Source organism: Nothobranchius furzeri, chromosome 5 (assembly GCF_043380555.1).
Source record: "Nothobranchius furzeri strain GRZ-AD chromosome 5, NfurGRZ-RIMD1, whole genome shotgun sequence".
NCBI lineage: Eukaryota > Metazoa > Chordata > Actinopteri > Cyprinodontiformes > Nothobranchiidae > Nothobranchius > Nothobranchius furzeri.
The window spans coordinates 68,501,530-68,521,213 of record NC_091745.1 but is presented as its reverse complement, the minus strand read 5'-3'; the positions used below and the strand labels follow the sequence as shown (position 1 = coordinate 68,521,213).

The 19,684-nt window shown below is 41.5% G+C and overlaps 1 protein-coding gene across 3 annotated transcripts in view; it reads left to right on the top strand.

The window, feature by feature from the left end:
• drd2l (dopamine receptor D2 like) overlaps window positions 1-19,684 on the top strand; it is a 103,391-nt gene that overhangs the window by 11,272 nt on the left and 72,435 nt on the right. For 2 of the 3 annotated variants that reach the window (XM_070551052.1, XM_070551051.1), the window contains exons 2-3: window positions 5,999-6,394; window positions 8,595-8,704. In XM_070551052.1, coding sequence (XP_070407153.1) covers window positions 6,026-6,394; window positions 8,595-8,704 — 479 coding nt within the window. In that variant the 5' untranslated portion in view covers window positions 5,999-6,025. Of the gene's footprint in view, window positions 1-5,449; window positions 6,395-8,594; window positions 8,705-19,684 lie in introns of those variants that run through there. The other variant, XM_015950008.3, reaches the window with a different exon arrangement.

The window sequence follows — 19,684 nt, the reverse complement described above, 5'->3', positions numbered from 1 at the left end:
AACTTCATTCAAATCGTGAATGTGTACGCATGCACGCGCGCGTGTGTGTGTGTGTGTGTGGGTGTTTGTGTTAAGTGTGAAGTAAAGTGCATTATTCTACAAAGGTGCTATTTAAATCATGTATTTTTGCTTATTTTAAGCATGTTTTTGATCATTTTTTGAAATCTTTTTTTTATATTTAAAATTTTTGTTTTTGCAAAACGCCTTGTGATGTTTTTTTCTCTTTCTTTCTTTCTTTCTTTCTTTCTCTTTCTTTCTTTCTAAATAATGGCCATTTACCATTTATTTACTGTATGTTTAGATAAAAATCTTTTGATGTTTTATAATGGTGACACACGATAGAATAGCATAGACTTGGACTTGGTTGTCTTTGACTTAGACCTGACTCGAGAATTGACAGGAAAGACTTGTGGCTTACTTGTGACTTGCAAAGCAGTGACTTGGTCACACCTCTGACTTCTACTTCCTGAAACAGGAGCGCCAGAGCTTTTCTTCCGCAGAGAACGACTCACAAGACATTCATTTATTCTAGAGACCACTGCTAATGTGTTAAGAAAAAAGTGTAGGCCCACTTTTACTGATTTATTTATTTATTTAGCACATTCATTGAGCAGTTACATTTGTTGTATTCTTTCAAATTTCACAACAACAATGCTCAAATGGAGTAGGCTGAAGTAAAGAAGCTTGTGTGCACCTATCCCACATTACAATATTATACAATTTACAATATTAGAATTTTTGGCAGTAAATGTTTTGTTAATGAACCTTTCATGCATATTTCTCGACCGGAAGGGTGGCTTGCCAACACCGGGTCGGGAGAGAGGTCCTACCTCAAGTGGAGGAGTTTAAAGAGCAAGTCACCCCCTACAAGAAACTTACTTCACTCCCACTTCATGTTTGAAAAATGCAACAAATGCTGTTGCTTGGCAGACCAAGAGGGCGGAGCCGCTAACAAATACACACACACACAGGCTCACAATGGCATTATGACATCATAATATACCAGATGACATCATAGCATACCTCTTAGCCAATAGCGGTGGCAGATTTAAATTCAAATACAGTGCAGAATTTTCCCCTGACGACGGCGCAACACTGACAGTTTTAGGCAGAATATTTGAATTTTAACCAAGATGCACTGAACTGCCAAATTACTGACTACACGTGTCTGTAGCATGATTAGACACTCCTTTATATAGTTTATCAGCAAAAAAAATGTGATTTGGGGGTGACTTGCTCTTTAAGTATCTCGGGGTCTTGTTCACGAGTGAGGGTAGGAGGGATCGGGAGACCGACAGGCGGATTGGTTCGACGTCTGCAGTGATGCGGACGCTGAGCCGATCTGTCGTGGTGAAGAGGGAGCTGAGCCAGAAAGCCAGGCTCTCGATTTACCGGTCGATCTACGTCCCAATCCTCACCTATGGTCATGAGCTTTGAGTAATGACCGAAAGAACGAGATCGCGGAAACAAGCGGCCAAAATGAGTTTCCTCCGTAGGGTGGCCGGGCTCAGCCTTAGAGATAGGGTGAGGAGCTCGGACATTCGGGACGGACTCAGAGTAGAACCGCTGCTCCTCCGGATCGAAAGGAGCCAGTTGAAGTGGTTTGGGCATCTGGTCAGGATGCCTCCTGGATGCCTCCCTGGGGAGGTGTTTCGGGCATGTCCTGCCGGCAGGAGGCCCCCGGGTCGACCCAGGACAGGTTGAAAAGGTTACATCTCCAATCTGGTCCGGGAACGCCTTGGGGTCCTGCCGGAGGAGCTGGTGGAGGTGGCTGGGGAGAAGACGGTCTGGAGCTCCCTAGTTGGGATGCTGCCCCCACGACCCGGACCCGGACAAGCGGAGGAAGACGATGACGATTTTATATTTTGTACTGTTCTTTCATATAACAATACATAGTCAGAATAAAACCAAGAAGCTTTTCCATCACATATACTTTAAAAGTGTAGTAAGCGTACACATATACGTTGTATATGATAAAAAACAACTCACTGTGTGATCCAGTTGGGGTTCGGACTCTGGATTTTGGGAATCTCTGCTCTTTAGAGCAGAATCTTACTGACTCTCATCAGCAGAATTACCTTCAAAGGATTCTATTGACTTAAATTTGAAACCTAGTGTTACGTCCCCGACAGGAGATGTTAAAATGTGAAGGAGGGGGTAACATAAGAAATACGACAGTGGCGTTTAAAATGGGTTTAATTGTGATAAAAGGTTCTAAAAACAAGAGCAAACAGATGGCGAGCATTATTAAAATAATGCAAAACGAAAAATTCACTATAAGGTTAACAGTTAAAAGACAAATTATCAACTCTATAAAACACCTGGTTAAAACTTTATTAAACGTTTTACCTAAACTGAAGGTGTTTTAAAACACAATGACGTTGATAAAAGTCTAAAAACTAAATCAGAGTTAACCTTAAAACACAGTCAACACTAGGTGACGTGCACAAAAGACCCATGTGGATCACTCAGAGTTAAAACTATAAGTTAAAACTCATCACAACGACGGTGTTAAACCAAACGAGACCTGGAGGACAGCAGAACCCCGGCACTGCTGCCTCCCAGACTGCTGAAGGCACAGCCTTTTTATCCCAGGTGTGGCTCATCAGGAGGCTTCAGCACAGCTGTGCTCCTCAACAGCCTGGAAGAGAGGAGGGGGAGGAGGGGCGGTGTCCAGTCAATCACCAGAGCTGGGTGATCCTGGCTGCTTTTTCCCCTCTTCAGGCTGGCAGCCGTGACACCTAGAATCATCCAAACACACTAAACTCCACATCTCATCATGAACATCACCCTCTTTATAAAAACAGCATCATGTTGTCTTCCTAGAAAGTTAAGCCTGAGTCTTACTCGGTAAAAATCAATATGTCTGCCACAAGTGAGAACATTCCAGCCATGGGCAGCAGATGGGGGAATTCATTGGCTGGTTAAACTCAACACATCTTGTGTTAATTATTTATGCAGACCACGGGTTGAAGGCACAAACAGGAGAATTGATGGTATGTGACGGAGCTGCCCATGTGGGGCTCTCAATGTGCTCATGACCTTCAATATGACAGGGGATTTCATAGAGGGGCATTTAATGTTTGCGGTTCATTTCCAATTTCCTGTTGGTGACAAATATTTTCCGTCACATTTTGTTTGGCATTATAGAACCTGCTTGTTGTATGTGTAAGGTACGTGAATATAAGGAGCGAGATGTGAATAAATAAAAGTAGATTTTTTAATTAGATTTTTCTTGTGTTTTATCAGATTTTCAGGGAAGTTGCAGCAATCATGTGAGGAAACAGAGATGTCCCTTCCAGACATTGGTTTAACCTTTTCCTTTTCAAATATTCATTCTTGAAAAAAATCATTGCTTGCTTCAAACGTCTTGCAGGTTCCAGGTTTGTAAAGATAAAAGAATCCCGTTTTTACCTGTCTTTGGTAAATCTTTCTCCTGCTGTGTGGATAATCTACTTTTCCCCTCTCACCTCCCATCAGTGGCTCTGTTGTGCCTGCCAAGGTAACAGACAGTTTGTGGAGAGACCGGTCTGTCCAAAACTCATCCCTCAGATAGAATTAATTTAATCTCTGGCCATTGATGACCGTGAAATGACAGATTAGCATGCAGCTGAGCATTAATCCCCATGAGGGGTGGTTTACACACTGCTTACAGCAGCTGTCCAATAATAGGCCATCTCTACTTCCCTAAAGTGCACCACCGTGACAAGGTGGCACATGTAAACCTACATAAACATGCAGGTAAGAGGGGAAATGAAAACTCAGAACCCCCGTTTAATAAGGCAGAAATGTCACAATCTGTGGACCCATCTGGTTGTTGGTTTATGAGCATCATGGAACACGGCACAGATAATATCTGTTAAGGTGCTAATGCTAAACAGCGCTCACAGGTTGCAAAACAACATACGCTGCTACTCAAATTACATCAGGAGTGTGCAGGAGACTGAGGGTTTTATTACCTTATGTTGTATGTTAGTATCAGTGGTAGTACCAGTCGCAACTGGCTGAAAAACTTAACTCCTTTTATGCAAGGTTTGAAGTCCCACACCCCTCCCCCCACACCCCCTACTGCACAGGTTTCTTCAGCCACTCTGGTGTCACATGCCTCCCCCACCATGCACCTCCACCACTGTGAACACCAATTCCATGACATATCCAAGATGGTGCCGAGGAAGGACGCCCTGGTGCTAACGTGCGTCGTGTTTTGTTTGTTTTTGAATGTAAATCGTGTGTCAGCATGCTCTTACACCTGTGAAGAGCTTCTAAACGGCAGAACATCAACGCCGACGGACCTACTTCCAGTTTTTTTAGTGGGTGTGGCGTATTTGGTCCACTTTTTAATTAAGAAAGTGAGACGCCGTAGGAGAGGGAAACGTGCAGGAGTGCTCGTGCGTCTACGAAGAAGCGGCTCACGTACGCCCTTACCTGGGATCTTCCTCTCCAATGTCCGCTTAGTCATAAAGCCATAGAGTTGAACCAGCCAAGGTTGATTTTGTGTCTCCATTTATCAGGGCTCCTAAAGCTTGGTTTATGCTTGACGCGTCCGCGAGGTTCGCACGGCTCCGCGCAGCAAAATTGTGTCATTTTAACAACCACGCCCCTCCACCGCGCCTCCGCACGGCCCAAACTTTCCGCACCTAGGAAATTTTCTAACCACGCGGATGGTTGGACGCAGAAAAACATGGCGGACTGGCAAGAACTAGTATGGCGGAGGTTCATAAATACAGACATTTGTATGATTCAGCTCTCAGAGATCACCGTGATCAACATGTTGTTAATAATTCTTGGAGAGAAATAGCTCGCACTGTCGGAAAAGACGAGGACGCTGTTAAAAAATGCTGGAATGCCATGTGTTAAACCACATTAATTTTTACTTCTACTATGGTGTAGTGTTGGGTGCATGCTGTAGAGCTCCATGCTGGGGTGGGGTGGGGGGTGGGGGGTGGGGGGGGGACTCATTCCAGGACACCTTTAAGATTTTGGGCTCATGAGGATATTTAAGTCAGTGTGATTGGGCTTCAGCTTTTGGAGACAGGGTTTTAAATTTTGATGTGGTTTTCAAAGCCTCTGTAGTGTGTTGTTGGACAGGGAAACCCACCTCTATTCCTTTTCAGGATTGTTTTTATAAGTCAGATATACAACAAATGACCGAAATCCAAATAAAAATCAAGTAAACTGTAAACATATTGAGACACAGCTAAGACTATTTTGACTTGCATCACATTTACATAAGTGTTGCAATTTCTTTGCACTTATGTCACATACTCATAACTCACTCACATAGTAATCTTGTTACATACTGTAAGTGCTGCAAAGTCCCAATTCTATGAGATGCAAACACATTTTTTAAACATTTATCCAGAATTATCTGCAACTAATCAGAAGCATTTTTTTCTTTTCTTCTGTAGCTACTGGCTATTTGGGTGTTAAAACCATTCCATTACTTATTTAAACTTTTTTGGTTTTGTGTTTTTTTTATTTTTCATTCATGTCAATTTATGAATATGTTGGATTCTCTTGGATTTAACTTGTCAAGCTGCCCCTTTTGAAGCATCTGCATTTTTATCCGATTCCACCATTTGACAAAAAGAAATGATGCAACAAGGTGTTATTTTTAAATTACATTATCACGACTAGAATCGTCTAGGGAAAATAAGTTACTGAGCCCAAGAAACCAAAAGATTCCTAACGGTGAAAGAAGACTTTCCTCTAGTTTTGGTGTGGAAAAGGCCAAAATGAACTTCGAAAGAAATTCAGTTTATTTTTTTCTTGGCTGTGCTTCAAGTCCTTTCTGAGAACAGGGCTGACCTTATCAATGACACAGGTGGGAAGTTTTCTAGTCCTCTCTTCAAGGTGAAATCAAACAGCCTTCCCTTTTAATTCCCTCGCTGTCACACAAAGAGGCCGCTCTTTGTTGGATCCGTTCAGTGAATGTGGGCTATTTGAGGTCTTGCAGTAATTATTTCTTTCATTCTCTTTTTGTGTTGTCACTTTTCAGCCTTACCATGTTCACTGGAGCCAGATCATGACCTTAGTCAACGAGTCGGATGAGACCTCCCCTCCCTCCTTCCTCGAATCCTCCTTTAAAAACAATTTCTCAGCTTTCATCACCAGTGACCCTTCGTATTCTCCCGTATCCCTCCCCACCTCTTCATCCTCCTCCCTGCTGACTTCCTCCAACTGCACCAGCTCTCCATCATCTCCTTCGTACAACTTCTATGCAGTGCTGTTGGTGCTCCTGATCTTCTGCGTGGTGTTCGGTAACGTGTTGGTGTGTGTGGCGGTGTCACGGGAGCGCGCCCTGCAGACCACCACCAACTACCTCATCGTCTCCCTGGCTGTATCCGATCTCCTGCTGGCAACGCTGGTCATGCCCTGGGGAGTTTACCTTGAGGTAAAATGTTTACTCATTATTGTTTGTCTGTGAAGACAAGAGGAAAAACAGCCTCAGAAACAGTAGAACTATATCTGAATAATTGTCTTTAGGTACAGCATTTTCAGTTGGAACAGACACAAAAAATAAATCCAAAAATGTAAGAATTTAGGACTAAAGAAATTATTCAATATAACATATAATTAAAACAAAATTATTTAATTACATGCAGGCGGGATAGAAATTGAAGTTCTAGTATTTTTTAATGTAACTGAATTTCTAAATTCCTAGTTCTAATTATTTGTCTGAAATGCAACAGTTTATTTTTTATATAATATAATGCACTAATTAAGTCTGAAGTAATTCAGATTCAATGCAGTCAATTTAAAGTGTATCATGTCTCAAAAAAATGATCTAAAAGTTCTGCACAAATTCAGAGGCCCCGATTCAGGCCGATGGTAGCACATGTAAATGCTAATTATTCCGTTTGGTTCTTCATAAAGAAAGCAGCATTGAGTACACTCCCCTATCGTTAGCTTTTATAGTACAATGGGCGGCAGTAGAAAGAAAAACACGGTCAGCAAGAAGAAACCTCTAGCAGAACCAGAACCAAGCCCAAGATGAGTGGCCTTCTGCTTGGACTGATTAGAGTCATCAAAGTAAATGGAAGCAATAACTGGAAATCCAAATGTCGAGAAAGCCAGCAGAGAGAGGAAACGTATGTCAGCTCCAGCAGTCTAAGCCTATAGACAAAAACCAAGATTAGAAATCTTGGTGTTATTATTGACTCAGACCTCAGCTTCTCTGGACATATTAAGGCTATAACTAAATCAGCGTTTTATCCCCTTCATCATATATCAAGAGTTAGAGGTGTCATGTCCAGACCAGGCTTAGAGAAACTTATTCATGCTTTATTTCTAGTCGGTTGGACTGCTGCAATCGTCTTCTGTCTTCCAAAAATGCTGTGAAGCAACTGCAGCTAGTTCAGAATGCTGCTGCTAGAGTCTTAACAAGAACTAAGAGAACGGAGCACATCACTCCTGTTCTTAGATCTCTACACTGGTTACCAGTAAACTACAGAATAGATTTCAAAGTGCTACTACTAGTTTATCAATCACTCAATGGGATGGGACCAAAATACGTGTCCGATCTCATTCCTGTAAATACGCCCAATAGGGCTCTGAGAGCCCTTGGAAACAATCAGCTGGTAGAACCAAGGCTCAGAACAAAACATGGTGGGGGTGTATTCAGTTACTATGCTGCTCACGTATGGAATTAGCTTTCCCAGGACTTCAGATGTGCCCTAACCCTAGTGCTGTTTAAATCAAAACTAAAAACGCTAATGTACTAATCAGCATTTTAAAAGCATTGTTTCTTATGTTGCGTCATCTCCACTGCAACCTGTGCTGTAACTTTGTCTTCTCCTTTAACTCAAAACTATATTTCAGTGTATTTTAATGTGTGTTTTTATGTTGTTTTCATATCATATCCTGATAATTGTAAAGCACATTGAATTGCCTCTGTGTTTGAAATGTGCTCTATAAATAAAGCTGCCTTGCCTTGCCTATAGCAGCATAACTAAAGGGATAAGCCACGATTATTCAAGCTCACCATAACTACAAAATCCATCAAAAAGAAAGATTTTAGTCTTAAAGTCCTCAAAGTAAGCAGATGTTGATGGAAATGTAATCAGAAAGCTCCAATTTATGACATATTCTAGAAAATATGAATCTGTTGCAAAAAAAAAACTTTATAAAATGTCTTTTTAAATATTTTTTGAATGTTTTGAAATGAGTCATTTTGTCACTAGAAGGATCACACCAAACAGTTGTTACTCAAAACAAAGCAAGCAGTAACCGTGTGCTTCAGGAAGGCTGGAAAACAACTTTTTAAAAATCAGCTATTAATTCATATTTGAGTCTAAAACCAGAAAATCGTTTACATCTTTCAGTGATGTCAAATAAACTGTTGCTCTGGTGATTAATAAATACCATGTATAGCTTTAAAATATTAATTTCTATTTTAACTTTTCACATTACTAATTTCCTAATGATGCCGAGAATTGATCTCTAATCCATCAACCCAATTAAAGCCAGGACATCCTCAGCATCAGTGAAGGCAGCACCAGATCAGATCTGAACGAGTTTTGTAGATATTCCATTAATTCTTTCTTTTCTGAGGGAAACGCCAACAACTTCTGTTTGTGTTTGTTTTGCTGAAGGTGGTAGGAGAGTGGCACTTTAGCCTCATCCACTGTGACATTCTGCTCACGCTGGACGTCATGATGTGCACCGCCAGCATCCTCAACCTGTGTGCCATCAGCATCGACAGGTACTTTATTCTGAGTCTTGGAGAGCAGTTGGAGGATAATCCAAACTTAACGAGAGGATTATGATACGGGAAACACAGGAACCATAGAATCAGGGTTTCTAGAGCAAAAACTGAGGAAGAAACAAAGCTAAGAAGTCTGTCTTGGCTGCATGGTGGCGCAGTGGTTAGCTCTGTTGCCTAGCAGCACGAAGGTTGCAGGTTCAAAACTCGGCTGCAGCCTTTCTGCGTGGAGTTGCGTGTTCTCCCCATGCATGCGTGGGTTTCCTCCAGGTACTTCGGTTTCCCCCACAGATCACAACATGCCGTATAGGTTATAAATTGTAAGTCGCTTTGGATAAAAGTGTCTGCTAAATGAATAAACATAAACATAAACATAGGTCATCACGTGTAGCGAAACATTATAACAAACTGCGACTATAAGAGAACTGGGGAGGGTAATCACTGAAGCTGGGGGCAAGACAACAGAGACAAGAACACAAGAACGAAAAGAGCTCAGCCAGAAATTTCAAAAATCAACAACGTAGTGTCTTTACTTGATATTTAATTTCCAAAATGTTTTTGTCAAATTTATTTGGCTAAGTAGAAAAAAATCCACCCGTGAAAGTTTTTTTTTTTTTCACTCTGATGTTCATTGGTTCAGAGGTTTTTTAAGTAGGTGTCAAGATTAAAATTTCAGACATTTGGTGAACAAGACTGTTAAAAATGTTGCATTAAAGAGCAAGTCACCCTAAATAAAATGATTTTGCTGATAAACTGTATAAATGAGTGTCTAATCATGCTGTAGACACGTGTAATTTGACACTTAAGTGCAACTTAGTTCAAATTTTAATATTCTGCGTACAACTGTCATTGTTGTGCCCTCTTCAAGTAAAAACTCTGCACTACATTTGAATTTAAATCTGCCAACGCTTTTGGCGGAGAGGTACGCTATGATGTTAGCGGGTACATTATCTTGTCACAGTGTTATTGTGAGCCTTTGTGTGTGTGTTACGATCCAGTAAAAAATAAAACATGAGAAGGATGAAATAGCAACCAGGGATCATGTGTCCAAGTAAGGTTTTGGGATCAATAGATCCCGGACAAGCCCCCATTGGTTACGATCCAGGCTGTCTAGGGGGCCTGGGGTAACAATTGAGGATGCACGTTCTCTTGTAAAAATTAACATAACATTTATTTACATAAATATAACACAAAGCAAAGATTATTAAAAAATAGGACACATCAGCAGCAACTCTAAACTAGTAACGACTAAACTCTCTCATAAACCAAATTAATACACACGCTTTGAAAGATCATCACGTAACTTCCTTAATAGAGTGATGTCTTATTCAAACCAAACCAAAGCGCAGTGTAAAGCTTCCTTTACACAAAAAATGACAAACAGTTAAACAGAGAGTTTCTAAAAGCACCCAATACCACCCAAAGTTGTTACATCTAATATTGAATTAACAAAACAAATGCTGCTGAGGAGACGACAGACCAGAGAGAACCCCCCTGAGCTGAGGGCTGGCTGATTTTTATGTTGTGGCAGAGCTGATCATCAAGAACAGCTGGGAGAGTCTAACTGGGAGGCAATCTAATAAGAGTGGAACCAGGTGCTGCAACTCTCTCTCTCACACACACACACACACACACACACACACACACACACACACTCTCTCTCTCTCTCTCTCTCTCTCTCTCTCTCTCTCTCTCTCTCTCTCTCTCTCTCTCTCTCTCTCTCTCTCTCTCTCTCTCTCTCTCTCTCTCTCTCTCTCTCTCTCTCTCTCTCTCTCTCTCTCTCTCTCTCTCTCTCTCTCTCTCTAAAACACGGGAAAAACCCAAATGGCCCTGGGCCATAACAGTGTGTGTATTTATAAGTGGCTCTGCCCTCTAGGTCTGCCAGGCAACACCATTTGTTGCATTTTAGGAAGTGGGAGTGGAGTAAGACTCTGGTAGGGGGGAACTAGCTCTTTAAAGCTGCTATGGTAAATATTTTATTTTATTAGCATCAGTTTTTGCTGGTTTTAATTTCTCTTTAGTCTTGTTCTCTTTGACTGCTATCTTTAACATGTTTTTTGGTAACACTTTAGTTTAGGGAACACAAATTAACCATTAATAGCTGCCAATTAATATGCATATTAGAGTGCTACTAAGTCTTAACTAGTCCTTATTAAGCACTTGTTAACAGCTTATTACTAATGCCAGAATTCTAATATTAACAGGCCATAAATTGGGAGTTGTATCATAATAAGCCATTCATAATGGTTTGTTAACTGAAAGTAAATGGTTAGTTGCTGATAAACGCATATACTAAGAGGCTCAAATCAATAAGGGGAACATATTCTTGCCTTTAAGTGGTTAATTAATACAGAACTAATAGTAATTAGGTATGAACAAAATCTGACTTTAGTATGGGGAACAAATTCTTGCTTACGTAACGATGTTGTCCTACTATTGCTGGACTTATCTGCAGCTTTTGATACAGTCGACCACAAAGTCCTTTTGGACCGACTACAGCATTGGGTGGGGATAACTGGGCAGGCCCTCCGATGGCTTCGCTCCTATCTTCATTCAATTCAATTCAAAAATACTTTATTAATCTCAGAGGGAAATTGATTAAACAGGACAGGACATTTAGTGTTCAGATGGGTGAGGTGACGTCACCCTGCGTGAGACTTCGTTGGGGTGTACCACAGGGCTCTGTCCTTGGTCCTCTCCTATTTGCAGTGTATTTGCTTCCTCTTGGAGTCCTTTTTCGTCAGCGTACTGTGAAATTTCGTTTTTTTGCTGATGGCTGCCAGATCTATCTCCCTCTTCGACGTGGGGAGGATAGGTCTGTTTCTCCTTTATTGGACTGTTTGAAGGACATAAAATGTTGGATGGCTTCTAATTTTTTGCACCTAAATGAGAGCAAAACGGAAGTCATAATACTTAGTCCTGGCAGAAGAAATGGCTCAGATGCTGATATTGACCTTGGCCCATTGACCCCCTATGAAAAAAAAAGCAATTTGGGGATAAAAATTGACTCCTCACTTAATCTTGACACTCACGTAAATACAGTGGTGAGGTCCTGTTTTGTTAACCTGAAACGACTATCCAGGATCAGGCCTCTGCTGTCCAGAGCTCATCTGGAGTCTGTGTTGCACACTTTCCTCCTGTCCCGTCTGGACTACTGTAACGCTCTGTATGCTGGTCTGGCCCAGTGCACGGTTTTACGGTTTTGTACAAAACTCAGTGGCTAGGTTCCTGACAGGTACTAGATGTCGAGAGCACATTACCCCAGTGCTGGTTAGGGATGAGTACCGAATTCGGTACTTTTTAAGGTACCGACCGAATTCCATAGAACCGACCGAACACCGATTCACGTCATTTCAAACGGTGCCTCGTTTCGGTACTGCCAAGACAGCTGCGCATGCGCAAGAGCGTTATGTCGCCGTTCCCTGCGAGCCCGTTGTAAACAGAGCAAGCATGGTAGAAAGAACGCACGCTAAAGCTTGGGTCCACTTCACTAAATGTGATGGGTAACTGGGTGATGAAACTAGCGACAGACAACGATCTAAGTGAGACATCCTCATCTTAATCTGCTCCAGTAGGTAAATAAAATGTTTAAGATAACGTTACCTTGATTTGTTAGCTTCCGTTTCGCTAATGGTGCGTTCGCTTTCTCCTCGGAACTCCGAATTTCCGACTAGAAGAACATGAACGCGCTCTAAAGTTTGGCTTTACTTTACTAAATGCGACGGGTGTTTGGGTGAAGGTAAAACCAGTGACAACGATCTAAGTTTGAGGCATCATCGTTTTAATCTGCTCCAGCAGCTAAATAAACTGTTAAAGATAACGTTAGCTTGATATGTTAGCTTCCATTGCCACCATTGTTATCAGCTAATGGTGCGTTCGCTTTCTCCTCGGAAATTCTAACTTCCCAGTAGGAAAAATCAAATGAAAAAGGACGGCAAAAGGAATGAAGATACACAGTAAATTTAGTTCACAGTAAAGATGTTTGCTTCAGTTTAACTATCAGCTTATAAAACTACAAGGACGATGTTAAAATACAAACTTGTATGTTATTTATCGTGATATTTATCAAATATGGTTATATATTGAGAAAAATATATATTTAATTATAAAAGAGAATTAAAATAATAAACACTCAAAAGTATCGAAAATTGGTACCGTTAAGTACCGGTATCGACTCGTAGGTACCGGGAATTAGTACCGGATCGATTCAAATGTCAAAGGTACCCATCCCTAGTGCTGGTTGCTCTGCACTGGCTCCCAGTGCAATACCAAGCTAAATTTAAAATCTTAACTCTCGTTCAAAGGCCCTCCAGGGCAGTGCCCCCTCTTGCATTACTACACTTTTGCACAAGTATGTTCCACCTCGGTCTTTTCGCTCAGCCGAGCAGGGACGTCTGGTGGTTCCCCGGTCGAAGTATCGATCGAGGGGTTATCGTGCATTTTCTGTTTTGGCTCCAACTCTGTGGAATGAATTGCCATTGAGCATTAGGCAGGTGCTGTCCCTTCATGTCTTTAAGTCTCGTCTAAAGACTCATTTTTATTTGATTGCTTTTCAGCGCTAGGGTTCTTTGAATTGCCCTGACATTATGGTTTCAATTCTTCTTCTTTTTGACCAGGATGCTTGATCTTATTTTGTCCACCATTTGTTTTTTATTGATTAGTCTTATCCCGTTATCTCTCTGTATTTGTAATATTGCTTGTGTCACGAACTCCTCCAGCTGACTGCATTCCAATCATTCCTGCCACCAACGTGGCGGCTGACGTCATCACGCCGACACTACTTAAGGAAGTGCCGGCGTTTCATTCATTGCTCAGTCATCGTTCTCACCAGACTTTGTATCGAGTCTCCAGGCTTACCAGCCCTCAAAACCTTCTAACCAAGCCTTCAGGAGATAACCACGCCGGTTATTTCCGTCACTCCGCGTCTGGGCAACAGAATCTCTCAGTCACGCTTCAGATCTGCCAACGAACCTGACAGCTTGCTTGTTATTTTATGATTTAATGTTTTTATCTTGCTTGTATGCAGGTACTGTGAATGTTTTTATGATGATGCTGTTAAGCACCTTGGGCTTCTGATAACGTTGTGGAAGGTGCTCTACAAATACAATTGATTGATTGATTGATTGATTGATTGATTGATTGATTACAATTGGTTAGTTGATTGTGGCTCTATTAACATGTGGAGTTTGGTGTTTATTTACATAATACAACATAATATTTTTGGTTATTAGTGCAGAATAATATGTTCCCCTTTTACTTTAAAAGCCACATATTGATTTGATCTAATTAGTATGTGTGTTAATCAGCAACAAACCATTCACTTTCAATTAATAACCCGTTATGAATGGCTTATTTTGATAAATCTCTTAATTTATGGCCTGTTAATGTTAGAATTACAGCATTGGTAATAAGCACCTAATAATAGCTTAATAATCACTAATTCTGACTTGGTAGTCAACTAATATGCATATTAAATGGCAGCTAATTAATGGTTATTTTGTGTTCCCTAAACTAAAGTGTTACCGTTTTTTATGCTTGGTTTTTTTTATGCATTTTAGCTAATTCCTTACTTTCAAGCTATTATGCTGCTGTTGAGTCTGAGTCTTTGGCTCGTTTTGTAAATACATTGGAATGATTTGTTAAATATTCTTTTATATAAGCTGAAATATTACTGCGTATTATTTCTGCTCATTAACTTGTTTAATCTCTTGTGCGTTTTGGGATTGAGCAAAATGATGTGAATGATTTTCAAAAATCTAATGTTTTAAATGCTTGGACCTAAAAACTAAACTACAATTACTGTATTTTACACATGCATTCAAATTTAAATCCGTCATCCAGCAGGACAAAGATTCCACTTAGTGCAATCATTTGTTTTTTTACGTCCTCTATGTCCTCGGCAGTAATTTGTGCTACCTAGTTCTGATTATTTTATTTTAGAAACACACACACACACACTCCATATTTAATGATTTTCTCTTCCACCTGATGCCCTTTCCAAAGCCTCTTGAGGGAGGCGACCAGACACCTAGCGGGCAAATCATCTGCAGCTGTGTCCTAATTCCTCTAAGTGACATATTGAGGTCACACCAGCTTAGGTGACTTGTGCAATTTGATGCAATAACTGGGGATGGAGGTTTAAAATCTGTCAAAATGAACAACTTAAAAAAATAATTGTTTATGTTTATTTATTTATTTTGTCCTATCAAATGAATTTGAACAATCTTTAGAGAAGTATCGTAAAAATAAATAATACATTTCCTGTCAGAAATGACAAAAATGATAAATAATTTAATGAAGGGTTAAGACATTTATCATTGCAGAGGCTGAGTCTGAAATCTGTTCATAAATCCATCAAAAGACAAACAATAAACAGAAAGAAAAATAACAACTGAAAACTTCAGCAGAGAAAATCCACAACAAACCAGACAGTTTCTAATTCAGAGAGATCCAGATGTGTCGGATCCAGTGTGTGAACGTGTGTGTGTGAATGGGTGAATGACTGATAGTGTTATAAAGCACCTTGGGGTGTTCCAGGACTCTAGAAGGTGCTATATCAAATACAGGCCATTTTATCATTTACCAAGTCATCTGCTAAACATTCTCAACAAAGAAATAAAAAATTAGGTAAGTAGAAGTTCATGTTTTCTCCCTTAAGTTGTCAAATAATAGTTTTAACTGTAAGGGGATTGGAGTTTTGGGTATTTATTCTTAATGCAGCCCTGAAAAATAAAAAAACCCTCTAAGTAAAAATTTGTTCTATTTGACTACAAGAGGGAACTACTTATCCTGCCTTTCAGAGCATTTTATTATTAGGCCCGAGCAGCGAAAGCGCTGCGAAGGCCTCTTGTTTTTGCTCTGATTAGGCCCGAGCAGCGAAAGCGCTGCGAAGGCCTCTTGTTTTTGCTCTGATTATTATTAGGCCCGAGCAGCGAAAGCGCTGCGAAGGCCTCTTGTTTTTGCTCTGATTAGGCCCGAGCAGCGAAAGCGCTGCGAAGGCCTCTTGTTTTTGCTCTGATTATTATTATTTTTTGTTATTCCGTGCCCCCTTTGAACAGCTTTTTGGGGACCTTAACATACCCCAAAACTCACAATATTTTGCACACTTGTCAGGCCTGGTGAAAAATTTGATATTTTAAAGGTCCCAAAAAAATCGCAAAGAAAATGGCTGAACAGCGCCCCCTACAAAGTGAAAAAAACCCCTCTCCATAAAGCTTAGTTTATCGTACAGTTATGAAATTTGGTACACTTGTAGTACTCAACAGTCCGCACAGAAAAGTCTCTTGCAACCATGGTCAATATCAAACAGGAAGTCGGCCATTTTGGGTTGAAATGGCGATTTTTTGCCGTTTTTGCCGTTTTTAGGGTCCGTTTCTGATTGGATTGCTCGATCATTTTTCGCACGATCGTCTCAAAAATTGTGTAAAATTGCTCAGAAGGGATGGGCGAACAAAATGAGATAAGGATTCTGAGTTTTCGTATATGTTGAAGGGGCGGAGCCAGGCCTCGAAGTTTGACTACTCGCCAAAAATATTTAAATTGCTATAACTTCATAACTGAATGGAATAGAGTTACCAAACTTTCTGTGGTCATTCGTCATCCACCCACAAAGTAAATTGAAAGGTCGGATGATGACATCACACAAGCCCCGCCCCCTCAGGACCAAAAAGATCAAGTTTTACTGTGAAAGGTCCCAAATTGCCCCATTTCACTTAATCACCACAAATTTGTAGCTGGTAACTCAAGACAAGTGGGGGTTGCTTGGCGTCACTTTATGGGAGTTTTCGGCAGAGGGCGGGGCTGTGGTGGCGCGGCGAATTCAGGCGTACCGCCTTGGCCTTACGTTTGCCTCCCATTTCGTCATTTCCAAAGATATCGTCACGAAACTTCTTGTGAGTGATCCTAGTCCGGCCCCCCAAAAGATCTGATGTGAACATCTGGTGGGCGTGGCCTATTTTCTGAAATAGCGCCCCCTAGGACCATTAAAACTATTAGCCCCAAGCCATGCTTTGACTGAGGATTACGAAATTTGGTACACTAATGTGGTGTCTCAGGACCTACAAAAAAGTCTCTTGGAGTCAAGTTCAAAGTCGCACAGGAAGTCGGCCATTTTGGATCAAGTACGCGATTTAGTGGTTTTCGCACACGTTGTTTGGAGAGTGATGCTCCGTCGCCCTTTTCACCAATCTCCTTCAAACTTCTGCTATATACCCTTAAGACATAGGGGAAAAAATTCAACCGTCGGATTTTTCAAAAGTTGAAAGGTGTGGGCGTGGCTAAGCCTCAAACTTTGACCTGTCGCCACGCTACTCTTTTTTTCACAGCTCCCTACTGGACTCCTTTTACCCAATCACCAGGATTCTGTGGCAAACAGCAGTAGACAAGTTGAGGTTACTTGGTCTCCAGTACTGGCAGGTTTTGAAAAAAGGCGGGGCTTTGGGACCATGGCGAAAATCGCCATCACGCCATGGAAATACGTTTGTCTCTCATTTCTTCAGTTATCGTGATATTGCTACGAAACTTCTGGTGAGTGATCCTAGTCTGAGCTCCAAGAGAAATAGACAGCTGAATTTTGTGGGCGTGGCCTATGTTTTGAAATAGCGCCCCCTAGGACCATTTAAACTATTAGCCCCAAGCCATGCTTTGACTGAGGATTACGAAATTTGGTACACTAATGTGGTGTCTCAGGACCTACAAAAAAGTCTCTTGGAGTCAAGTTCAAAGTCGCACAGGAAGTCGGCCATTTTGGATCAAGTACGCGATTTAGTGGTTTTCGCACACGTTGTTTGGAGAGTGATGCTCCGTCGCCCTTTTCACCAATCTCCTTCAAACTTCTGCTATATACCCTTAAGACATAGGGGAAAAAATTTAACCGTCGGATTTTTCAAAAGTTGAAAGGTGTGGGCGTGGCTAAGCCTCAAACTTTGACCTGTCGCCACGCTACTCTTTTTTTCACAGCTCCCTACTGGACTCCTTTTACCCAATCACCAGGATTCTGTGGCAAACAGCAGTAGACAAGTTGAGGTTACTTGGTCTCCAGTACTGGCAGGTTTTGAAAAAAGGCGGGGCTTTGGGACCATGGCGAAAATCGCCATCACGCCATGGAAATACGTTTGTCTCATTTCTTCAGTTATCGTGATATTGCTACGAAACTTCTGGTGAGTGATCCTAGTCTGAGCTCCAAGAGAAATAGACAGCTGAAGTTTGTGGGCGTGGCCTATATTCTTAAATAGCGCCCCCTAGAGCCATTAAAACTTTCAGCCCCAAGCCATGCTTTGACTGAGGATTACGAAATTTGGTACACTAATGTGGGGTCTCAGGACCTACAAAAAAGTCTCTTGGAGCCAAGCGTAAAGTCGCACAGGAAGTCGGCCATTTTGGTGCAAGTACGTGATTTAGTGGTTTTCGCACACATTGTTTGGAGAGTGATGCTCCGTCGCCCTTTTCACCAATCACCTTCAAACTTCTGCAATACACTCTTAAGACATAGGGGAAAAAATTCAACCGTCGGATTTTTCAAAAGTTGAAAGGTGTGGGCGTGGCTAAGCCTCAAACGTTGACCTTTCGCCATTACTTTACTTGACTTAATAACTCCCATGTGCATGATCAGATCTTTTTCGAACTTTGTCTGTGTGATCATTGACCATATCTGTAAACAATGACAATGTGGACAGCTGACATCACCTAAGCCCCGCCCCCTGACTACAGGAATTTATTTTTTATGCTGAAATGCCCATATTTGTCCCCTCTAATTTAGTCAACATGACCCTAAGGTCATGCACTGTCTTCATGATGCTGTAATGACCATTCAGATCTGATAGCTTTCCAGAAAGGGAGGGGCTTTGATGCCATGGCGAATTCTGGCGTAACGCCGTAATCTTAATATTCAATTTAATGGTGAGCTCAGAGGGGATGCTGAGTCAGGGTGAGGTGCAGACTAGGAGGCCATTCGCGGTTTCTGGTGTCGGGGTGGTTGACGTTTCTGTTCTGTCAGACGTGCACTGGTGCCCCGGGCTGCCGTCCAGACCGAAGCGGCGCGGAGCTGCGAGGGCCGAACGACGCTGCTTGCAGCTTTAATTAGGCCCGAGCAGCGAAAGCGCTGCGAAGGCCTCTTGTTTTTGCTCTGATTATTATTATTTTTTGTTATTCCGTGCCCCCTTTGAACAGCTTTTTGGGGACCTTAACATACCCCAAAACTCACAATATTTTGCACACTTGTCAGGCCTGGTGAAAAATTTGATATTTTAAAGGTCCCAAAAAAATCGCAAAGAAAATGGCTGAACAGCGCCCCCTACAAAGTGAAAAAAACCCCTCTCCATAAAGCTTAGTTTATCGTACAGTTATGAAATTTGGTATACTTGTAGTACTCAACAGTCCGCACAGAAAAGTCTCTTGCAACCATGGTCAATATCAAACAGGAAGTCGGCCATTTTGGGTTGAAATGGCGATTTTTTGCCTTTTTTGCCGTTTTTAGGGTCCGTCTCTGATTGGATTGCTCGATCATTTTTCGCACGATCGTCTCAAAAATTGTGTAAAATTGCTCAGAAGGGATGGGCGAACAAAATGAGATAAGGATTCTGAGTTTTCGTATATGTTGAAGGGGCGGAGCCAGGCCTCAAAGTTTGACTACTCGCCAAAAAAATTTAAATTGCTATAACTTCATAATTGAACGGAATAGAGTTACCAAACTTTCTGTGGTAATTTGTCATTGACCCACAAAGTAAATTGAATGGTCGGTTGATGACATCACACAAGCCCCGCCCCCTCAGGACCAAAAAGGTCAAGTTTTACTGTGAAAGGTCCCAAATTGCCCCATTTCACTTAATCACCACAAATTTGGAGCTGGTAACTCAAGGCAAGTGGGGGTTGCTTGGCGTCACTTTATGGGAGTTTTCGGCAGAGGGCGGGGCTGTGGCGGCGCGGCGAAGTAAGGCGTACTGCCGTGGCCTTACGTTTGCCTCCCATTTCTTTATTTCTAAA